The sequence below is a fragment of the Petaurus breviceps genome, unplaced genomic scaffold (assembly GCF_028583685.1).
Source record: "Petaurus breviceps papuanus isolate PSGF00001 unplaced genomic scaffold, PetGlider_PUasm1.0 558, whole genome shotgun sequence".
Lineage (NCBI taxonomy): Eukaryota > Metazoa > Chordata > Mammalia > Diprotodontia > Petauridae > Petaurus > Petaurus breviceps.
The window spans coordinates 778,900-800,450 of NW_027186376.1; the positions used below are offsets into that span (position 1 = coordinate 778,900).

At 49.5% G+C, this 21,551-nt stretch overlaps 1 protein-coding gene across 1 annotated transcript in view; it reads left to right on the forward strand.

Annotated features, from left to right (window-relative positions):
* The window catches only part of CACNA1I (calcium voltage-gated channel subunit alpha1 I), a 151,904-nt gene that overhangs the window by 118,469 nt on the left and 11,884 nt on the right, over nucleotides 1–21,551 (forward strand). Inside the window, exons 23-31 of the mRNA XM_069102856.1 lie at nucleotides 2,540–2,732; nucleotides 3,712–3,863; nucleotides 6,732–6,841; nucleotides 9,551–9,684; nucleotides 10,622–10,692; nucleotides 14,887–14,965; nucleotides 16,610–16,731; nucleotides 18,638–18,988; nucleotides 19,722–19,868. Coding sequence (XP_068958957.1) covers nucleotides 2,540–2,732; nucleotides 3,712–3,863; nucleotides 6,732–6,841; nucleotides 9,551–9,684; nucleotides 10,622–10,692; nucleotides 14,887–14,965; nucleotides 16,610–16,731; nucleotides 18,638–18,988; nucleotides 19,722–19,868 — 1,359 coding nt within the window. The remainder of the gene's footprint in view (nucleotides 1–2,539; nucleotides 2,733–3,711; nucleotides 3,864–6,731; nucleotides 6,842–9,550; nucleotides 9,685–10,621; nucleotides 10,693–14,886; nucleotides 14,966–16,609; nucleotides 16,732–18,637; nucleotides 18,989–19,721; nucleotides 19,869–21,551) is intronic.

The window sequence follows — 21,551 nt, forward strand, 5'->3', positions numbered from 1 at the left end:
GAGAGAGAGAGAGAGAGAGAGAGAGAGAGAGAGAGAGAGAGAGAGAGGAAGAGAGAGATAGACAGAGAGACTGACTATACAGTAAAGTTTATAGGTAAATAGGTGGATTTTTTCGAATGCAAATTTCTTCCAGAATTCTTTAAAGTCAAATTTGCATAATGTGAATTTACGTAAAGTGAGAACAGTCTGTGTTCTCATTTCATCTTTTTAAGAGTATGCACTAGGTTCTGCCAGAAACTGAAGTCAAGCTCGTCACCCTTTGGTTTGGAAAATCTTCTCCTTTGAAAATTCTGGACAGTTTTCTTTTTCTAGTCCTGCATTTTCTCTCGTGTCTTCTATGATATTTCCAGAGGTCCCCAATGTCATCCCAGAATCCACACATGCCAGTGTGGCATCCTGGGATACAGTCTGCCTTGTCATCTGAATTTCGATTGCCTGTTAACCATCTATGACTTCTTAGTACAAATATCTTTCTCCTTGGTCAACAAATAAACAAACAAGAAGCACAAGTGTTGAGTAGTTTTGCCTTCTCTCTGTTGTCTTTTTAGTACCTAGAGTAGAGGCAGCTGGGTGGTTCAGTGACCCCATAGGTGAACCTGAGCAGTGGATTCTTCCATTTCCCTCTTCTGTGCCTTTGTACCAATTGCCCTTTCCTTCATCTGCAATGCACTTCCTCTTCTGTCTCTTAGAATCACTAGTTTATCTCAAAACTCAACTGAAGTATCACCTTCCACATGAGACCCTTCCAGATCCCTCCCACCCAACACCCTCCCTGACAGCTAGGGTCTCCCTTGTTCCCAATTAATTCATATTTATATATGTACATGTTGTCTTCCCCAATAGAATGGAAGCTTCCTGAGGGCAAAGACTGCCTAATTTTTGTCATTGTATTCCTAACCCAGTTCCAGGCACAGAGAAGCCTCTTAATAAATTCTTATTGATTGATTGATTGATTGATTCTGGCCCTGAAAGGTGGGAAATAAGTAAAAAGCCTAATTGAGTTCAAGAAAGGACTGGGTGGGCTCCCAAAGGACAACACTAAAGTAGGGCATTAAGGGAAATGGAGGCCATTGAATGTTTAGAGTTGAGGTACTCTCCTGACCTCCCACAAAACTTTCCTAGATGCCTGCAGCAGCAAGCACCCCAGCGTCCCCAGGGTGGCTGCCAACACAGGTTCTTGGATCTGCTTTGATAGAGGAAAGCAACTCAAAATGGGTTAACAAGCTTACTTTAATCAGTCAAATATATATCATTTACCTAGTTCAGGGGAAAAAGGTCAGCACTCTGAACTTCAGAGTATACAGACAGAATTATCAAGACGGAAAAACAGATCAAGTAGACAGGTTTCCAAACTGTCCAACCATTACATCCAAACCAAATCAACATCTGGGTTTTTCAAAGCCGGGGGGGGGGCTCTCAACAACGGCTCCCCAGAGTCTCATCTGATCAAATCACAGAACACTTCTCAAAATGAGCCCCAAAACAAAGCCTCAAATCAGGGTTTTTATAGCCTTCTCCTGGCTCAGAGAATGTAACAACCTTCTGGACCCACTGGCCAATCAAAAAGTATCTACTGAAAAACAAGCCTCCCACCCCAGGCACACTTTAGCCTAGGGGCAGGGAAGATCTTTTTTTGGGGGGGCGGCAGGGAAGATCTTAATAATTTACATTCTCATTACAATGCCCTTGTCAGAGAATGCTCATTGTCGGCTGGGGTTGCCAGGCCAGGCTTCATGGAGGACTTGAGCAGGTTGAGGATTTGGATAGGTGGAAAAGAGGCAAAAGGAATCCCAGGGACAGAGTAAGTTAAGGTTTGGAGGCAAGATTTGGGGAAGAGGAAGCAGGACACAGAACAGCCTGGCTGGCACATACTGTTATTACCCACCTCTTTTCCTTATCTTGCTTCTCTGTCCACCTTACTCTCCCCAAAGCAGCCACACTCTCCTTAGGATATTGACACATTCCCTACCAAGAAAAGTTTGGAAAAGGAAAGAAAAAAGTTTCTTTTAACTTCTGAGGTTTATTCTAAGATTTTATAGTCTTGGGCACATTTAGTAAGTGAACCTCTTAGTCACTATGACAGTCTGGATGGTCTTTTTCCATTTAGAGCATTTTTTCCAAATTATTTTTTATCATTTTTTTAATAGTTTGCATGATTTCTCTTCTGAAAACTTTAAGTTCACAACTTTTAGCTATATATTTATTGGGTAAAAATTCTTGGTCATATTTTTTTGTAAATTATCTACATATCTTGGATCTTATCAGAGATATTTGATTTGTTTTCCCACTTGACTGCTTCCCTTTTAATCCTGGCTGCATTGATTTTGTTTGCACAAAAATTGTTTCCTTTTATGCAGTCCAAATTGTCTTGGTTAACAATTTCCCACTTCCTATAGGTCTGGAAGATACCTTCTCCCATTTTCCTTGATTTTTTTAATGGTGTGACTCTTTATTTAAGCCACATGTCCATTTAGTGGTTGTTGTGGAATGTGGTGGAAGATGATGGTCTAACTCTGATTTCTAACTTCTCTTTTTCCAGCCTGTAACCAACCACAATCCTTGGATGTTGCTGTACTTCATCTCCTTCCTGCTTATTGTCAGCTTCTTCGTCCTTAACATGTTTGTGGGGGTGGTGGTGGAGAATTTCCACAAGTGCCGGCAGCACCAGGAAGCAGAGGAAGCACGTCGGCGGGAGGAGAAGCGACTCCGGCGGCTGGAGAAGAAGCGAAGGAGTAAGGCCCAGCCTAAGTGTGCGTTGGGTTCGTAGGCTGAGGTTTTCTCAGCAAAACCTTCTCCTGTTCTCTACTCCTCCCACCTCCCCCATTCCCCAAAGTTTCATCCATTTTGCCCCGACCCCTAACCTGGACTGTGGAGGTAGGGAGGACAGGATGGGCTTGTGTAAACCAATCTATTAAGTTCAACAAGCTTTATTAAATACCTAGAGTGCCTGGGGGCCATCTTGGTTTCCCTCTGTTCTAAATCTAATCTTGCATGGGATGCCTAAAGTGCTGAGGAACCCCAATGGCGTTGGTTCTTACCAACATAATCTCTACTCTTGGATAGAATCCTTGCCCAATTTTGCTTGTACACAAGTGAAAATGGAGAGAGATAGAAGTCTTAACATACTGGCCATCGACCTTCGGGTTGAAAGGGAGGCATTTCCTGATGAATGGGAAAACCACATTCCAGTTTTCCTTGAGTCTCTCTGCCCAGGCTTTCTAATGCTCACTCAGGCTTTGGACTCTGGCTCTGGAGTCCATCTCCACTTGGAAGGCCAGCCCAGCTTCCTTCACTAAGTCAAGGAGAGGGGGTAGATTTGGCCTGGTCCTTCCATTGTCTTCCTCTCCTCTCCCACCTCCAGCCCAAGACAGGGGATCTCCATTTCCTGCCTGTTTCTGGTCCCTCCTCTGAGCTTGTCTTCTCATTCATGGTCTTAGTTCATTGAGGCATGTTCTGATTCATCTCCACAGATTGTCCTGGATTCACTAACTGTCTTTTATTCCTTCTTCTGATCCCTCCCTCCTCTTTCTTCCTCTCTGTTTTTTTTTTTAATTTCCTTGATCCCTTTTCCACCATCCCTCCTGGTTCCCCATGTCCTGTCCCCCTAACCTTTGGCTCCCCTGCTTCCTCCCCTCCTCGTGCCTCCTACCTCCCCTCTCTCTCCTGCCCTATGCTGGTCTGGGCTGGGTCCCCTCCCCTTTGCCTCTGCAGAAGCCCAGCGGCTCCCATATTATGCTACGTACTGCCCTACCCGGCTCCTTATTCATTCTGTCTGTACCAGTCACTACCTGGATATCTTCATCACCTTCATCATCTGCCTCAATGTCGTGACCATGTCCCTGGAACACTACAACCAGCCCATGGTGAGTGGACCCCCAGTACCCTGACCCACCTCCATCTTAGTTTCTCTGGTCAGAGCTCTCCATCTCTTTGGTTGTAGGAGAGGGAACACAGCACAATGACAAGTGTACTGGCTGGCTTTGGAGTCTAAGAACCTGAGTTCAAATCCCACATGTGGTGTTTATGTAACACTTTCTACCCATGAGGTTTTAAGGAAGGGATAAACTTCAAAAGATTGAGATGAGAGGCAGAAACAGGATCATATGAGCCCAGATGTAGAGAAAGAGGAGACCCCAAAGGACCCCTTATTTTACAGAGAAAACTGAGGCCCAGACAGAGGAAGGGACTTATCCAAGATCACAGAGGGAGTGGTCAGTGTCAGAGGAGGAATGTGAATCCAGATCCTCTCGAGCTGGAACAGACTTCTGAGGTATCCTGGTCTAACCCCCTCATTTTACAGTGAAATAACCTGCCGACGTTCCCTTAAGTACATAATCAGAAGAAGTAGGATTTGAGCCCAGGCCAACTGACTTGAGACTAGACGCCCTTTCCACGGTTACCTCCAAGCTCATCCCAGGTTTTGGTCTCAGTGGAGTACATCGGAAAGACCCTGACTTGGAGTTAGAAGATGTGAGGGGATAGGGTAAGAAAGAAGCACAGGGGATGGAGAGCCATGCTACATCCCAGATAGGCCACAGACCAGGGGAATGTGGTTTACACCTTCCTGGGAGGATCCAGGACACACAAAGACAACATAATGAGAATGGATCTGAGCAGAGGGATTGGCATCTAGGGAGGCTTCACAGAGATGGCGGTGGTGACTTGGGCCAAGAGGGAAGATAGAAGGAGGTGAAGGTGGAGGCATGGCAGACAGATTCTGCCCATAGTCGGGAGAGGGCACGGTCAGGGAAATGGGAGGAATTCAGTTTGGCTGAAACGACACCTGCGAAGGGTCCGTGAGATAAGGAAGAAGGGACTGATGGGACCCTTATCTCACTTCTCACCCCACTCCCCTTCCTATCCCCTGTGGGTTTCCCTGGATATTTCTCATGACTTGCTGGGGAAGGGATGGGCAGTTAGCCATTATCAATCTATAAACAGACTGTAGTTGTCCATGAGAGGTTTTTCAGGGTTTATTGTTTATTTTTTTGTCTAGATAATAAGATCAGAAATGCCCCAGCGGTTCTTCTCATGCCTGGCCAGCCCAGGAGTCTGTCTCTGGCAAGGATGTGAAGTGTCCTTTCTTGACATTAACCTCAGGGGTTAGTGATGTCTCCAAATGTGCCACGCTCACCCTGCTAATGAGCACCCCAACATAGCCAGGGGGATGGAGGTCTGATTGGGCAGGGAGTGAGGGGGGAGAGGGTGATAGGCAAGGCTGGCTCTGGGTGGAGAACCAAGCCTCAGGCTGAGCTGGCATGGGCAAGCAGAGCTGTCATCATCCTTCAAAGGGCAGACAGGCGGCGCCGTAGCCAGGACAGAGGGCAGGAAGCAGGAAGGGCCTAAAGGCCTTCGGGGAGGCATCACTAGAGAAACTCTCAAGAAAAAGAAGGTCCTTCAGGAGCTAATTTTCCCTTCCCACCAAATAAACATGGATTGAATGTTGCCCTTTGACCCTCTACTGAGGCTGTAGCACTTGTATTCTGGAGATTGTCTGTGTGATGGGGAAAAATAGTAACCAAACAGCCTTAAATAAGAAAGAGAGGATGAGATGGAGGGAGGGAGAGGGGGGGGAGAGGAAGGGAGAGGGAAAGGAAGGAGTTGAGGGGGAAAGGAAGAAGAAAGAGAGAGAAGGAGGGTGTAAAAGGAAGGGAGGAGAGGCAAGGAAAAGGAGGGGAAAGAGAGAGAGAAAGAAGAAAGAGAAATAGATGGAAAAATAGAAACAGAAGAGGTGCAGAGAAAAGTGATCAAGGCCGTGATAAGCCCTAAATATCACTCAAGCAACATCTGTTAAAGGCCTGCTACATGCCAGGCACTGTGCTAAGCACCGAGGATACAAAAGGCAAAAGACAGGCCCTGCCCTTGAGGAGCTTCTAGTCTAATGGGGGATCCAACGTGCCCACAGACATAACAAAGCACACTACATATGGGATGATTAAAGAGGGAAAGCAGGGAACTAACGTGTTGGGGAAGACTCTCTGCAGAAGGGACTTCAGTCGGGATTCAAAGGAAGCCCAGTAGTCCAGCTAACAGTGACTTCGCGCAAACTTAGTCCATATGCACAGCCCTCTCTTCAGCCCCCAGTGTCTCCACCTTTGATCTAATTCTGAAGCATCCCTGGTCATGGACTCATACCTCTTATGAAGAGAATAGGGAAGGGACCAACAAGGATTGTCAAATAAGAGGGTGGGCTTTGTGACAATCCCCTGTGTCTAAGACCTCAAGTAGCTTACAGCTCAGCCCAACACACAAGACTTTCCTAAGGACACACATATATCATAAGAGATGCAAATGTGAATGCCCAGGGAAAGCATCACAGGGGGACCAAACTCCCTGGAATTACATTGCCCTGGCTTAAAGAAGTGCCACCTGTCTCTCTTGCATTTCCTCTTGTCAGTAAACTCATCTTAAAAACCATAGATAAGGACCAGTTTAAGAAACACCAGTCCAGAAACCTGATCTCTGGAGAAAAGCTTGTTTGGGTTGCCTTCCTGTTCCCAGCTCAGCTGCCCTGCCTGCCTGATGGTGCTAACAGCCCCAGGAGCAGAGAGCCCATGTTAGATCTTTGTGCAGCTCCCTCTTGTAGGGAGTCTCATTCAAGATCCACATGTCTGACAGGGCCAGGGGTGAGCCATTGGCCAGTCCCTTTCTCCCTTCCAGTGCCCTCCTTGGCCAATTCAGAGGAAGACAGGTCTGTGAGATGACTCATGACTCTTTTTCTCACCCCACAGTCCTTAGAGATCGCCCTCAAATACTGCAACTACATGTTTACCACAGTCTTTGTGCTGGAAGCCATGTTGAAGCTGGTAGCATTTGGGCTGAGACGCTTCTTCAAAGACAGGTGAGTGCCCACCTTCCCACCATGGGGACTTGGGATGAGGAAGCACCAGGGGCATTTACAATGTCATGGGGTGTGGTTCTAGGAGTTGTGACCAGGTGTGAGGGTAACCTCATTCTCTCTTCCTCCTCCTTAGAGCTCCCCATGGGGCCAGAGGATGACTGACGGCACCGTCCCTCATACAAATGTCATAACCTCTCTCTATAGAATGCACTCCTTTGCTTGCAAGTCCGGCTCAGGCACTATGCCTGGTGCATAGAGTGCTGGTCCTAGAGCCAGCAAGATCCAGGTTCAAACCCCATCTCCAACACTTGTGTGATCCTGGGCAAGTCATTTCCCCTTGAGTATCAGTTTTCTAATCTGTACAATGGGACTAATAATACCTGTCATACCAGGGATATTATGAGGCTTAAGTGAGATAATACATGGAAAGTGCTTTGTATTTCAAAATACGATATGGACTTTGGTCATTTATTTTGACGCCGCCTCCAGGAAGCCTTTCCTGATTTGCCTAAAGCCAAAGGCAACCTCTCTCTCCTCAGCTTCTCATTTCACTCTGCCTGGACCTCTCCCCAAAGTCACCCAATGAGTTAAGCCAGGCCTTCTGACAGCCAGCCCTGGGTGCTTTCCAGGGCACTGTCCTTGCTACCTTAGCTCTTTCTTAGCCTCATGATTTGCCTTTGATGGCAAATCCAGTCTGACTCGAGATCAGAGGATAGAGATTTCAAGCTTGAGGGCACCTTGAGGGCCGCCTGGTCCAACTTGTTCATTTTACAGAGAAGGAAACTGAGGCCCAGGGAGGTTAAGTGACAGGACCACAGCTCCAGAGCCGGAAGGGGGTCTTAGAGGCCGTCTGGTGTAACCACTCAGATTATAGAGAAGATCCTGAGGCCTAGAAAGCTAGGTCAGTCACACCGAGAGAAAGTGGCAGACCCAGGATTTGAACCCAGACTCTTCCTACTTCATTATGAATTTGTACTCACCATTTGTGGAACTCACCCAGCTAGAAGTCACCCCTTCCTTGAGGCTTCCAGCCTTTGCCAGTGCAGTGGTCCAGGGATTAGGTCACTGATGGGAGAGAGAGGATGGCTGGTGTCCAGGGCCTTGGATGCTGACTGGACTTTTGCTCTCATCTGCCGGACTACTCAGGAATAAGAGGACAGTCTTCTTCTGCTTGGTGCTGGTTGGACAACGCCATGTTTTAGGAATGATGTGACAAATAGGAACGTGTCCAGAGCATGGTGAAGGACTGGAAATCATAACCTACGAGGACCCTTTAAAAGAACCCCAGGTAGAGGGTGTTCTCTGCCTTGGTCAGTCCACATCTAGAACATTACAGTTCATTCTGGGCTCTACAGCAGAAAAAAGGGTATCGATGAGCTGGAGAAGTTAGTTGGGGCCCTGAGTCCATGCCATATGAGGCCTAAAGGAATCTGGAATATTAACCTGGAAGAGAGCAAACGGAGATGTCACAGTTGTCTTCAAGAATTTGAGATGCTGTCATGTGAACGAAGCTTCAGCTTTGTTGATCATGACCCCAGAGGGTAGAACAAGGAAGAATGAGTCATGTAAAAGTTGTGTAGAGGTAGTTTGAGGCCAGCATAAAGAAAAACTCCCTAAAGATCAAAGCTGTCCAAAAACAAGCTGGACATGTTACTCCTCCTGGGAGTTTTTTGATGGAAGCTGGATGACCCTTTGTTAGAGACCTCACAACCCCACCCACCCCCATCTCTTCTTGGAATTCCAGTCCTTACTCTCAGTTTGCTGCTGGATTCTCCATCAATGCCTCAAACTCAACCTTTTCCAAAATGGAATTGAAAGTCAGGGTGAGAGGGGCTATGGTGTAGTGTCTGGTCACTGGTTGTTATGAGGAAGAGGGATCAGACCCATTCTCTTGGCCCAAGAACAAAGTGTGAGGGGAATGGAAAACCTCAGGGGGTCTCAGCTTGATATAAGAGGAAACGGCTCACTTATAGGGATAGTTGTCCCAAGGTAGAATGGGCTATCCCAGGATATAGAAGACACCCCTTCAATGAGATCATCATAAGCAAATCAGTCACATGTAGGGAATGCCCAAAAGTTATGTGCTACAGCACATACAAGGACTTCTGGGCTCGGGAGTCAGGAGCCCCGGGTTTGAGTTATGACTCAGGGCATAGTAGTTGGGTGGTCATGACCAAGCTCCTTCCCCTCATTGGGCCTCAGTTTCCTCACCTGCAAAATGAAGGCATTTGGACTCAATGATCTCTAAGGTTGTATCCTATGATGGAGCAGAGGAAAGAGTCCTAGGACCTGGGTTCAAATCCTAACTCTGACACAACCACCATCATTATTTAATCTCTTTCCTCGTGGGCATTTGGACTAGATAGTCCCTAGATCTATGATTCAGTGAAGTAAGTGGATGGTTTTAAATTCATGACCCTTAGAAATGACTTGACCCATAAGGTTTCATCTGCCTCCAACTCTGTGTTCTGGGATTCTGACATTCTGAATGGCTGCTTAGGGACGATTAGAGCCAGACACTCTCTGGGGACTCTTCTGAACCCAGAGGCATCAGGAGGTTGGGGGCCCCTTCCCCTCTCCTCTCCCCAAGTCATCCCATCCCAAAGCAAATCCCCCTAGAGGTCAGTGAGAACTATGCCTGCCTCGGCCTCACTGCTGGGGATCTGAGTCTATGCTCCTATGTCCCCACCTTCTGTCCTGGGCATTCAGGTGGAACCAACTGGACCTGGCCATTGTGCTCCTCTCAGTCATGGGCATCACCCTGGAGGAGATTGAGATCAATGCCGCCCTGCCCATCAATCCCACCATCATCCGCATCATGAGGGTGCTTCGTATAGCCCGAGGTAAGGAGGTGCAGGGAGGGGCATTGGTTTGGGAGTGCTGGTACCGGGAGGGGCTTGAAGGTGGCTGGAGGATGCTTCTCAGGGAGCCCCCCTCAGATATACTCAGAGGCCCCCACAGAGTTCCTGAACTACACCCATAGCCCTGAGCATGGGAGAGGAGATAGACTGAAGGCCCACCTGGCTGCAGAGCCCCGCTTCTATTGGGGCTGGGGAGTTAGAACATCCCTTTGTGGTCTTTGTAGGGGTTAAGAGAGGAAGGTGATTTTTTTTTTCTGAACTTGGCCAAGGCTCCAATGTACTGTGGCTGGGGGAGGTGGGAGGGAAGGGAGAGCCATAGAAAAAGGGAGCAGGATTAGGACAGGGTGTGAATGGAGAGAATGGCAAAGAATATGTGACTCTAGACAAGTCATTTCACACCCATGGGTGGTAGTTTTCTCATCTCTAAAATGAGGTGGGGGGACCCTGGAGGTCCCAGCTCTCTCCAGATCTGTGATTCTCTCTGGGCGTCTGGCTACTCATTTGGAAAATGAAGGGGTTGGAGTAGATGACCTTGAATGTCATTTCTAGCTCTCAGTCTATGGTTCTATAATGAATGAGGAGGAGGGAAGGCTATGGAGCCTTGAGAGGAACGTATGAGGAGGAAAAAGCAGACATGGAAGGGGCTGAGAGAACAGAGGAGTGGAGAGCATCCTGTGGGAAGAACTGGCACACACACACACATACACACACACACACACAGGCTCATTCACATACATGCCCATCCCTTTCTCCATATCCTGTGCTTATAATCATGCAGACAGCTTACCTACACCCAGACTTTCAGATCACAGCTTCCCTTTCCTGTTTGCATTTACACACACAAACTCATGCATACAGGTAGTTACCTGTCACTCCTGGCCTTCTTGACCCCTGACCAGTTGTTTGGCTCTCCCCTCAGTGCTGAAGCTGCTGAAGATGGCCACTGGGATGCGAGCCCTGCTGGACACGGTGGTGCAGGCCCTCCCCCAGGTAAGGCGGCACTTCACGTTTCCCCCCAGAACACTGACCCAGGGCCACGCGACATGGTGTGAGTCTGAGCTCTGACTGGCCGGGTGGCCCAGGGTAAATAAAAATGGCCCACACTCTGCCTTAGCTTCCCCTTCTGAGAAATGAGGATAAAAAGTCTCTTACTTAGTAACGGGGCTTAAAGTCAGGACAGACCTGGGTTTGCGTCCTACTGCCTACGCTTAGCTGTTTGAACTCATTTTGACAGCCACAGTATAAGAGTCAACATAAGGAGCGCCAGCCCAGAAGCCTGGTTTTTCTCTGCCTTTTATGTACTGCTTCCAACATGGAGAGAAGTTGATGTTTTTGAGCTGCCTTCCTGTTCCCACAGCTCAGCTGCTCTGCCTCCCTAGCAGTGCTAACAACCTCAGGTTCCAACAGCCTGCGTTATTCCTCCATACAGCTCCCTCTTCTCAGGGATCTCATTCAGGATTCACATTGGCCAATTCCTTTCCCTCCTCAGTTTCCTCATCTTTAAAATGATGATAATATATATAATCCCTGCCTTCCATGGTGGCCATGCAAATGACATGAGCTCAATGTTAATAAAGCACCCTGTAAACCTTAAAGCTCTATATAATGTTATTATTTATATTTTTAATATTGTAGTAGTAGTAGTAATCTTATCTTCAAAGGAGTTCAGATAGGAATATTCCTCGGACAAGTTCATTATCCTCCTTTTTTGTTTTATGCTTAATGTTTTTCAGACTCCTGCTCAGGTAGACTAAGTGATCATTTTTTGTAATTGAATAAAAATATTGGGATACAGACTCATCTTGTGTAGGCTTTCTGCCTAGCAGACAGGGTGATGAGGATGACCCAGATCTCATCTTGCTCCCATATGGTTGTTTGCTTTTGTTTTTGTTTTTTGCTTTTTGGAAGGGGAAGGCAGGGCAATGGGGGTTGAGTGACTTGCCCAAGGTCACACAGCTAGTAAGTGTGATCAAGTGTCTGAGGTCAGATTTGAACTCAGGTCCTCCTGACTCCAGGGCTGGTACTCTATTCACTGTGCCACCTAGCCGCGCCTCCCATATGGTTTTGATTTTTTCTCTTAAGTCTATGGATTTGGGGAGTTTTTCAGTCCAAATGGAGATTGGAGAGTACACGTATTTGGTGTGGTCTTATCTATTAAAAGTGTCTTAGATTTTCTATGGGCCACTGTTATGTCTGGGTGATAATGAGTGCCAGTTTCATCAGAACAGAGGAAAGGTAGATGCTAAGAATGTTAATTCAATGCGTTAAGAATCTTGTGATTTTAGTGAGATAGTTATTTCCTCCATCATCACAGATTCCAACCCTTCTCTACCTTGGGGGAGAGTTTTAATGAGTTGCTTTGGCTAAAAATCTCTCCACCTTTTGGCCAATCTGATGAGAAACCTCCCCACGTTAACCTCAGCTAGTCCTGAGATAGAGGACATGTGGTCTCTTGCTGGGCCTATCCTGAAAGCATGGCCAGTTGCCCAATAAGACAATTTAGTACTTTGAATGGTAGGATGGGATAAGGTCACACAGCCAGGGAGTATCTGCCAGGCCCCAGTGTTCTATCCACTATGTCCTCAGCTGCCACAGAACCACCCTCATCTGAGCCCAACAGCCATTTCTAGAGGTCAGGGGACCCTTCTATGGCCAATACAAATCTGCCTTCCAGCTTTTTTTTTTTAGCACATTAGGCAAGGTATTTGAACCTCTCACAATCTGGCTTCCTACCTCATCATTCCACTCAAACTTCTCTCTCCAAAATTACTAATAATCTCTTAATTGCAAATCTGATGACCTTTTTTCAATAGTCATTCTCCTTGACTTCTCTGCAGTTTTCAATGCTGTCGATATTTACACCCCCCCTCTCTCCCCTATTCTCTCTCTCCCTCCCCCCTCTCTCCCTCTCTGTCCCTCTCTTTTTCTCCCTCCCCCTCTCTCCCTCTCTCTCCTGGATCCTGTCTTCTCTCTAGATTTTCAGGACAGGCCTCTCTCCTGGCCCCCTTCCTGCCTCTGGCCCCTCCTCCTCTGTCTCTTTTGCTTGATCCCCATCCAGATCCTGCCCTTTAATCAGAGGTGTCTCCCAGGGTTCTGACCTGGCCTCCCTTTCTCCACACTTCTCCACTAGGTGATCCAATCAGCACCTGTGGATTTCATGAACACCTTGATGCCTGAGATTCTCCAGTCTCCCTTTCCCTCCCCCAACTCTCTTCTCTCCTCCAATCCTGTATCTCCAGCTGATTTCCAGGCATCTCAAACTGCTTGTCCAGTAGATGTCTTAAGCTCACTGTTCCGAGCTGACTCCTTGTCTCTCCCCTTCTCCCTCGCCCCTTTGCTGCAGAGAACGGCACCATCCTCCCGGCCCTCAGGCCTAGGCATCGTCCCGGCTTCCTCCCTTCTCTCACTCTTGCTCGGCTGCTGAGTTCACCTTTGCAGCATCTCTTGGATATTCCCCCTTCTCTCCTCTGACACTGCCCACCCTGTCCTTTGCTACTCTTTGTATCCCTACTGCTTAGCTAGACCATTTAATTCCACAGATATTCATTAAGCTCCCACTCTATGCAGTGCATTCCAGCTTCGGGTGGGGGGCGGTCAATTCAAAGGCCTAGAGCTGAGATGGAAAGGTAAGAAGGGGCCAGGTGGGGAAGAGATCTTCACCCATGGGTGCTCTCTTCACAGATAGCTTATCTATCTCACAATTCCTACTACGTGCCAGTCATTTTGCTAAGCAGTAGGAATACAGAGAGAGGCAAAAGGCAGGCCCCGTCCTCAGAGAGATCACCTTCTAGCAAGGGAGAAAATATGCAAAACACCAGGCAGATGTCTAGTCTACAGGGTGTGGTCAGTCTCATGAGGTGCTGGGGTTTAAAAAAGCAGTGGACCTCTATGCCTCAGTGCCTGGGAGAAAATATGGGAGAGAGCAGATTGGACGAGGGGATATCCTGTGGGACTGCTATTTTGGGGCAGTGGGTAGGGGAAAAATGGGGAGAAAATTTGTTCCTCAAAATCTGGTGGAAATGAATGATGTAAATCAGAAGTTAATAAAGCATTAAAAAACAGCAGCTCTTCATCTGCTGGCTATTCTGAGTGGGGTGATGGACCTCTCCCCACTCACCTGGTCTGGTCCTTGGTTGACAGACACACTGCCAATGTCGGGCCATCTTGCTTGGCAGGATCAGTCAGAGTTTATATACTGCCCTCAGAGCATTGAAGAGCCTGTGGTTGCCCCATTACACCGTGATATATCTGAGTAGAAATGTCTAGTGGGTGGCCATAGAAATGGGGGGATACAAGGCATGGAGGCGAGAGATGGAGTAAGACACAGTGAGCAGGCCACAATGACTGGATTGCAGTGCCTAAGGAGGGGAGTAATGTGTAGAAATGCTTTCTGTTGGTCCAGGGATACTTGGATCTGGCCTTTGCTCCCAGTGTAATCTTGGACAAGTCATTTTAAATCAGCCTAAGCCTTGGTTTCCTCATGTGTGGAATTAGGGTATTGGACAAGACGACCTCAAAAGTCCCTTCCAGTTCTGGGCCTATGACCCCATGGTTCTCATGACCAAAGATGTCAGTTGGGGCATTGTTCAGGCAGAAATAATGGTGGGAGCCATGAGAACGGAAGAGAGGAGAAAGATGGGGGGGGCCTTTGTAGAAGGACCAGTACAAAGCTTTGGATTGTGGGATAGGCAGGGGAACCATAGGAAGATATAGGAGAGGGGTCAGAAAGGGGCTGGCCTTACACGGCACAATGGATGGGCAGCTGGCCTTGAAGTCAGGAAGGGTTTGCCTCATGACCCACCTTAGATGCATCTTAGTTGTGTGACCCTGGGTGAAACAGCCATTCGGGGTCTCAGGGAGTTCTTTAATACGTTGGGGAATGGGTGCTGATCCACACCACAGAGGAAGCGTTCTCAGTGGTGCAGTGAAACCCCAGGTCCTGTCCAAAGTGAGCTGACCCAGAGAGTGGAGGAAACGGCCCTTGCCACCACTCTACAAGCATCCACCCACAGACATTTGCCCCATCAGGCTTTGTTCTGGGGGATGGGGAGAGAGAGACAAAAGGATAACCATGGAGCTTGGTCTCCGCGGGCACCCGCTGTCTCGGAGGAGCCCAGCAGCTCCGCCAGCCCTGCCGCCTGCCAGCTGCCATTGCCCTTCCCAACGGGCCTGTGTCTCTTTCAGGTGGGGAACCTGGGCCTTCTCTTCATGCTTCTTTTCTTCATCTATGCTGCGCTGGGAGTGGAGCTCTTTGGGAAGCTAGGTAAGCAGGGGCAGGATGCGCGGAAGTAGGCAGCAGGGCAGTTTTCCCATGACATTGCATGGTTAGCCATGTGTATGGGCCAAGGCTCCGACTGGGAAAGAACTGTCCCCTTCTTTCTGAGCCAAGTATAGAGGCCTGCCCTCTCAAGGCAGCCTGCCCAAGGTGCCCTCGCAGAGAGGCAGCCTGGAACCCTGGCTCTGATCCTGACTGGGCACCAGGGCAGCCATTGTTGGGCTTCTTGGGATCTCTGTAAACTGAGGGGGATCACTCAGGGCCTTCCAGCTATTATGATCTGATGACCTCTCATGGTTTGGGATTGTTGAGAAACATCATCGTTTTGTGCCAGGGGGTGAGAGGAGTCCCTGTGGACCCTCTAGGAAATCTGAGGCTGATGAGACCTTCAGATACTCTCTGTGATAGCATGGAGCCCATGTAATGGGCTTCCCCAGAGGTGACCTTAACTCAAAAACAGAAAGCCCTGTGTCAGCAGAAAGCTCCACGTGACTGCCACTTGCTATGTGCATGACAAGGCAGTTCCTTTCTTTGGACCTCAGTTTCCTCATCTGTAAAATGAGAAAGCAGAACTGAGGCCCTAGCTGTCTCTATATCTGTGGTCTTAAATGTTTGAGAGAAGGAGAGAGATGGGGCGGGGGAGGGATATAGAGAGACAGAGGGAGAGGGAAGGAAGGAGAGACAGAAACACAGAGAGAGAGAGAGAGAGAGGAAGAGAGAAACAGAGAGAGAGAGACAGAGAGAGACAGAGAGAGAGAGACAGAGAGACAGAGAGAGAGACAGAGAGACAGAGAGAGACAAAGAGAGACAGAGAGACAGAGAGAGAGAGAGACAGAGAGAGGAGACAGAGAGAGAGAGAGGAGGGAGGAGAGTGCGCAGGTGCTCTAGATTTGGCTTCAGAAGACCTGAGTTTGACTCCCAGCTTCATTCCTTGTTATCTGTGCAACACTGGACTAATCCCTTCCTTTATCTGGGCTGCAGTTTCTTTGCCTGTAAAGGGAGGCAGCTGAACTGTATAATCTCTAAGCTCAAAGTCCTATGATTTCACTTATGATTTGAATCCCTACAAAGGTGCCAGCTTTCATGTTACCAAGGCAGTATATTCCTAATTCACCATAAAATAATCAGACTCCTCTGTTTCTCATGAGAAGGGCCTTTGAGCCATGCAGTGTGGCCTTCTCTCTTTTGGGCAGAGGAAGCATCCCAAGAGAGGCTCAAGGGCTTAGCCAAGGACACATGATCAGTGAGGGGCAGAAGTGTCATCAACACCACATCTGCTGCCTCCAGCCCCAGCCTTTCTACTGCCCAGGCTTATTCTGCCATGCAGTGTGCCAGACACACTTCAGAGAGCAGGAGGCTGGCCCCGTAGATGGCATTGTGTTGCGAACTCTCCTCCACAGTCCCAGGAGGCAGGGATGGCAGCTCAGCCTAACCTCCCCCAGCCTACCCAGAGCGCCTCCACTGGCCAGAGCAGGGTTTGCAGGAGAGGGGGCTTCAGTCCCCACCTGACAGTGGGCCCTTGCCACCTAGAATGTCCAGCTGGCCAGTGCAAGGAAGCCACTCACAGAGCCAGAGGAGGCAGGCATCTGGGATCCTAAGCCCTTCTAACATCGCTTTTCCTTCCCTTCCTAGTGTGCAGTGATGAACATCCTTGTGAGGGCATGAGCCGCCATGCCACCTTTGAGAACTTTGGCATGGCCTTCCTCACACTCTTCCAGGTCTCCACGGGGGACAACTGGAACGGAATCATGAAGGTAAATGGGGACCAGGGGGAGGGAAGGCTGGGGGGATAGAAAGAGCAAGGAAGGAATGGATAGAGAAAAGGAGGAAAGGATAGATGGAGCAAGGAAGGGCTGAACAGAGGAAAGAAGGAGAGCAGGACAGCTAGAGGAAAGAAAGTATGGACAGAATAAGGGAGGAAAGAGGAAGGGATGGATAGAATGGAAGAAGGAAAGAGGGAAGGAGAGGTAAATAAAGGGAGGAAGGAAGGAAGAAAAAAAATAAATAATTTTTGTTTAATCAATGGATAAATGAATATAGGGAAGAAAGCCAAAAAAAAATCCCTGAGCAGCAAGATTAGATGAGAGAGAAAGAGAGAGAGAGAGAAATGAAGAAGAAGGAGAAGGAGGAGAAGAAGAAGAAGAAGGAGGAGGAGGAGAAGAAGAAGAAGAAGGAGAAGGAGAAGAAGAGAGGGAGGAAAGGACTGATGGGGAAAGAAGGGATGGATAAAGGAATGAAGGGAGAAACAATGTTCCTTTCTGATTTTCCCAGGGTTAGGGGTGGGGAAAGGTTGAAGAACAAAGTGATGAAAGGAATTTCAGGTTAGGTCGGGTCCCATTTTCATATTTTCAGCAATTAAATTCAACAGGCATTTATTAAACATAGTAGGCACTGTACCAGACACTGGAGATACAAAGGCAAAAATAACACTCCTTTCCCTCAAGAAACTTCCAGTCTCCTGGAGAAATGATCAGCCATCAACAAATCAAGGCAAAATAAATACAAAGTAATTTCAGGGAGCACCACTAACAGTGGAGATACACAGAGGGCCCTCAGTAGGAGGTGGTACCTGGGCTGAGCCTGGAGAGAAGCCAAGGGTTTGAAGAGAGAGAGATGAGCAAGCAGAGCATTCCCAGCTTCTTGGGATCAGTGACTCTCCTGTGAAATGGCTTGAACACATCAGCAGGCCTTCCCTTCACTGTCCTCTCCAGTTGCCTGCCTGTCTACACCCTGCTTAGTGATATCTTGGGGGAGGCAGTGTGTTCTAGTGGAGAGTCCTGGGCCAATGGCAAGAGAATTCATTCCTTCACTCATGCATCCATTCAGCAAACATTTATTGAGTACCTGCTATGAACGAAGGCCTGGGCCGGGTTCTGAGGGCCACACAAAGACAAGTAAGACGGTCTATGCCCTTCAGTGGTTCCACCTAGAAGGTGGTTGAGACAGCAGCACCTATAACTCTGACACATATTACATGGTAAGCGTGTTGGGGACACAAAAACAAAGTGTGCCGCGAGGTCAGTGGGGGCACAGGACACCCACGGGGAACACAACTGGAAGCAAGTCGGAGGAGATAGCATGCAAACTGCCCCCCCCCCATTATGAGGAGGTGAATGCCAGCTTTGCCACAGACTCAGGCTGTGTGACCTTAGCAGCCCACAGTGCCTCTGAGGCCTCAGTCTTCACTGTAAAATATAAGTTGCATTCATTGGCCTTCCAAGGTCCCTTTTCACTCTAAAATTCCACGACTCTGGGTTTCTGGTCCATGAGGAGCTGGACAGACTCAAGCCAGGAAGGGCTAACCACAAAAAAATGTCCTAAAGTGGGTAGGAGGAGGCTAGAAACTCCCTGGCCCCGTTCTTGCTGTCATGACACGAGTGTGGTCCAGCTAGCCCAATGGAATGCACTGCGCCCTTGGCCAAGGTGTGCCAAGTGCGGGGAGGGGGGGGGGGGGGGGGGGGGGGGGGGGGGGGGGGGGGGGGGGCACGGGGGGGGGCACGGGGGGGGGGCGGGGGCGGGGGGGCACGGGCGCGGGGCGTGGGGTGCGGGGTGAGGCTCGAGGCGCCGGCGCGGGGGCTCCACTCACCGGGCCATGGCGGGCAGGGCATCCTTGGGCTCCCGGGCCGCGGAGGCTAGTGCTGTCTTCCTCTGCCCACCCAGGACACGCTGCGGGACTGCACCCACGACGAGCGGAGCTGCCTCAGCAATCTCCAGTTCATCTCGCCGCTCTACTTCGTCAGCTTCGTGCTCACCGCCCAGTTCGTCCTCATCAACGTGGTGGTGGCCGTGCTGATGAAGCATCTGGACGACAGCAACAAGGAGGCCCAGGAGGACGCCGAGATGGACGCCGAGATCGAGCTGGAGATGGCCCACGGCCTCTGCCCGCGGAGCTCGGGCTCCCCCGGCTCCAGCAAAGGCGGGGGCTGTTCGGCCAGTTCGGGGATGGGAGGCGGGGGGCCGCCCGCCGAGCCCGAAGTGCGCCGCTGCATGCGCTGTTACTCCCCGGCACAGGTAGGGGACTCCCGAGGGCGCAGCCCTTACCGACCGGGGGCGACCTGCTATGGAGGTGCGGGAGTGCCGATTCGCTGACCAGTGCTGACTTGGCTGAGCCGAGATCGGCGTTTGGGCTACGGCCAGCTCGGAGACCCAGAGCGGATGGGAATGGCAAAGGCGAGGTGCCCAGTGGGCCGTGGAATTGGGTTAGGCCTCGGAGGCTAGGACTGGGGCATGGTGGCCGGCAAACACGCCTGGTGAGGAAGGCTGGCTGGCTGCGTGGAAGGAGATGGATGGGGCCTTGGGAGCATTCCTGGGCTTTGAAGGCCAGGTCTGGTTTGATATAGATTGATGTGGGCCTGGAGGTCTGGCAGGGCAAGAGTGGTATGATATGGCTCCCAAGACTAGAGGCACGGGCCTCTTTCCAAAGAGTAGGCGAAACTTGCAAATACAGCCTGGTGCAGAGGAAAGAGCACCCACAGATGACATGGGTTCAAATCCTGGCTCCCCTACTTACTAGCTGTGTGGCTAGGACAATTCCCCTTCCCTCTCTGGGCCTCAGTTTCCTCCTCTGTAGAATGAGGTGGTTTGACTAGGTGATCTCCAGCACTGCTCCAGGCCCTAGAAGGCCATGCCCCTCACCCCCACTTCCCCCAAATCCCCACCAAGCACCACTGTTCCACTTTGACTCCTTCCAGTAATTTCTCCCCTCCTCCTCCTCCCCACCCCCTTCCTTCTTGTCCCCCCCCAGGAGAACCTGTGGCTGGACAGTGTCTCTTTAATTATTAAGGACTCCTTCGAAGGAGAGTTAATGATCATCGATAACCTGTCAGGCTCCGTGTTCCACCATTATTCCTCCCCGGCCGTGTGCGAGAGGTGTGATCATGACCAGCAAGAGGTAACACGTGGGCAGGGGTCCTGGGGGGAGGGGGCCACTCCCCCACCCCACCCCACCCCAGGCTGGCACAGGCTTAGGCAGCAGCTTGGGAGCTGCTGGAGGACCTGAGTGTCTTCTTTGGCAGGGTCGGTCGGGGAGGGCCATGGGATAGGAGGGCAGAAAGCCTTGTGTCTGGAGTAAAGGGGGAGCCCACTGTGCACTCCTCAGTTGCCAAAGCAGCTCCTTCTACCCATTGATACTTGGCTAGGACTTCTGGAGACTTGAGTTCAAGTGCTGATTCCATCTGTGACATACTGTGTGACCTTGAGCCAGTTATGTGGCCTCTCTGGGTCCTGTTTTCTTTGTGTGTCACAGGAGCACAGTCCTATCTGGCCTTACCCTGACTACCCCACGGGGTTGTTGTAAGAAGAGAATGAGGCAATAGATTGGGAATGGGGTTGGGAGAGAAGGTGGTCAGAACCAAATAAGCTGTTCTTGTAAGTAGGGCAAATAGCATGGAATGTGCCTTCAAGTCAAGTCTTATAAAGACTTGAGTTGGGGAGTGAGAATGGGGAACATGAAAGCAAGAGATATGGCAGCTTCTAGAGAAGCTGGGGTTGGGTACCTAGGACGTGGCCAGCTGGAGTTGGAAGGCGTCACCTCACCAAATGCTAGCTTCCTCTTTTAACTAATTATTCTTCCTAACTAGGTATTGAGCTTGGTTGTTTCTAGATCTGGAAAGACTGCAAAGACTATCAAGCACCCTCTAAATTTTGGAATCCTTGGTCCCAACTCTGGTTGTCCTGCCCTAGTTACAGGTCTTCCAAGAGTGCAGTATCCATGCCAAGATTATTGTCATTCTTGACCTCTGCTTGAAGTGATCTTGCTTTGGGGCATTTTCAATGATCTGAGGGAGCTTTCCTTGTTCCCAAAACAGAACAGAGGAGAGAATACTAGATTAGGAGCCAAGGAGAACCAGATTTGAGTCTTGGCTCTACCATTAACATATAGTGTGACATTGGGCAAAGCATAATCCATCTCTAAGCCTCAGTTTTCCCATCTGTGAAATGAGGGAGTTGAACTGGTCCCTTGCAACTCTAACATTCTGCTCCATCCCCAGCTCTGACATTCCTTGTTCTAACCATTTTAAGTCCCTTACAGCTCTAATATTCCCTGTTCTCAGGCCCCTCACAGCCCTGACATCCCCTGTTCTAAGCTCCCTTCCAGCTCTCACATCCCCTGTTCTCAGGCCCTTCCCAGCCCTGACATTCCCTGTTCTAAGGTTCTTCCAGGCTCTGACATTCCATCCTTCCCACTTCTGACATTCTGTGTTCTAAAGTTCCTCCGACCAGAGCATCTTTGGGGCAACCTCTTCTAGTCCCAGCCTGTAGCTCTGTCTGCTGATTTTGAAATTCCCTTTCCAATGGACAGGAAGCACAAGGCATCCTCCCCCCATCTAGACTGGGAGGAAACTCCTTCCTGCTCCATGAATGGAGAGTCCCATGCTTTTCCAGCTGTAGTGCCCCATCCCCACTTAGGCAGAGAACATTTCTGTCATTCTGCTGTGTAATGAGATTATTGGGTCCTTGATCTACTCATCTCACCCTCACCTGGTACTGATGTGATTTCCAGCTAGAGGGTAGCCCTCCATGACTGAGGCCTCCCATACAGTTTGTGGTCTGCAGACCTTGACCTCAAATGACT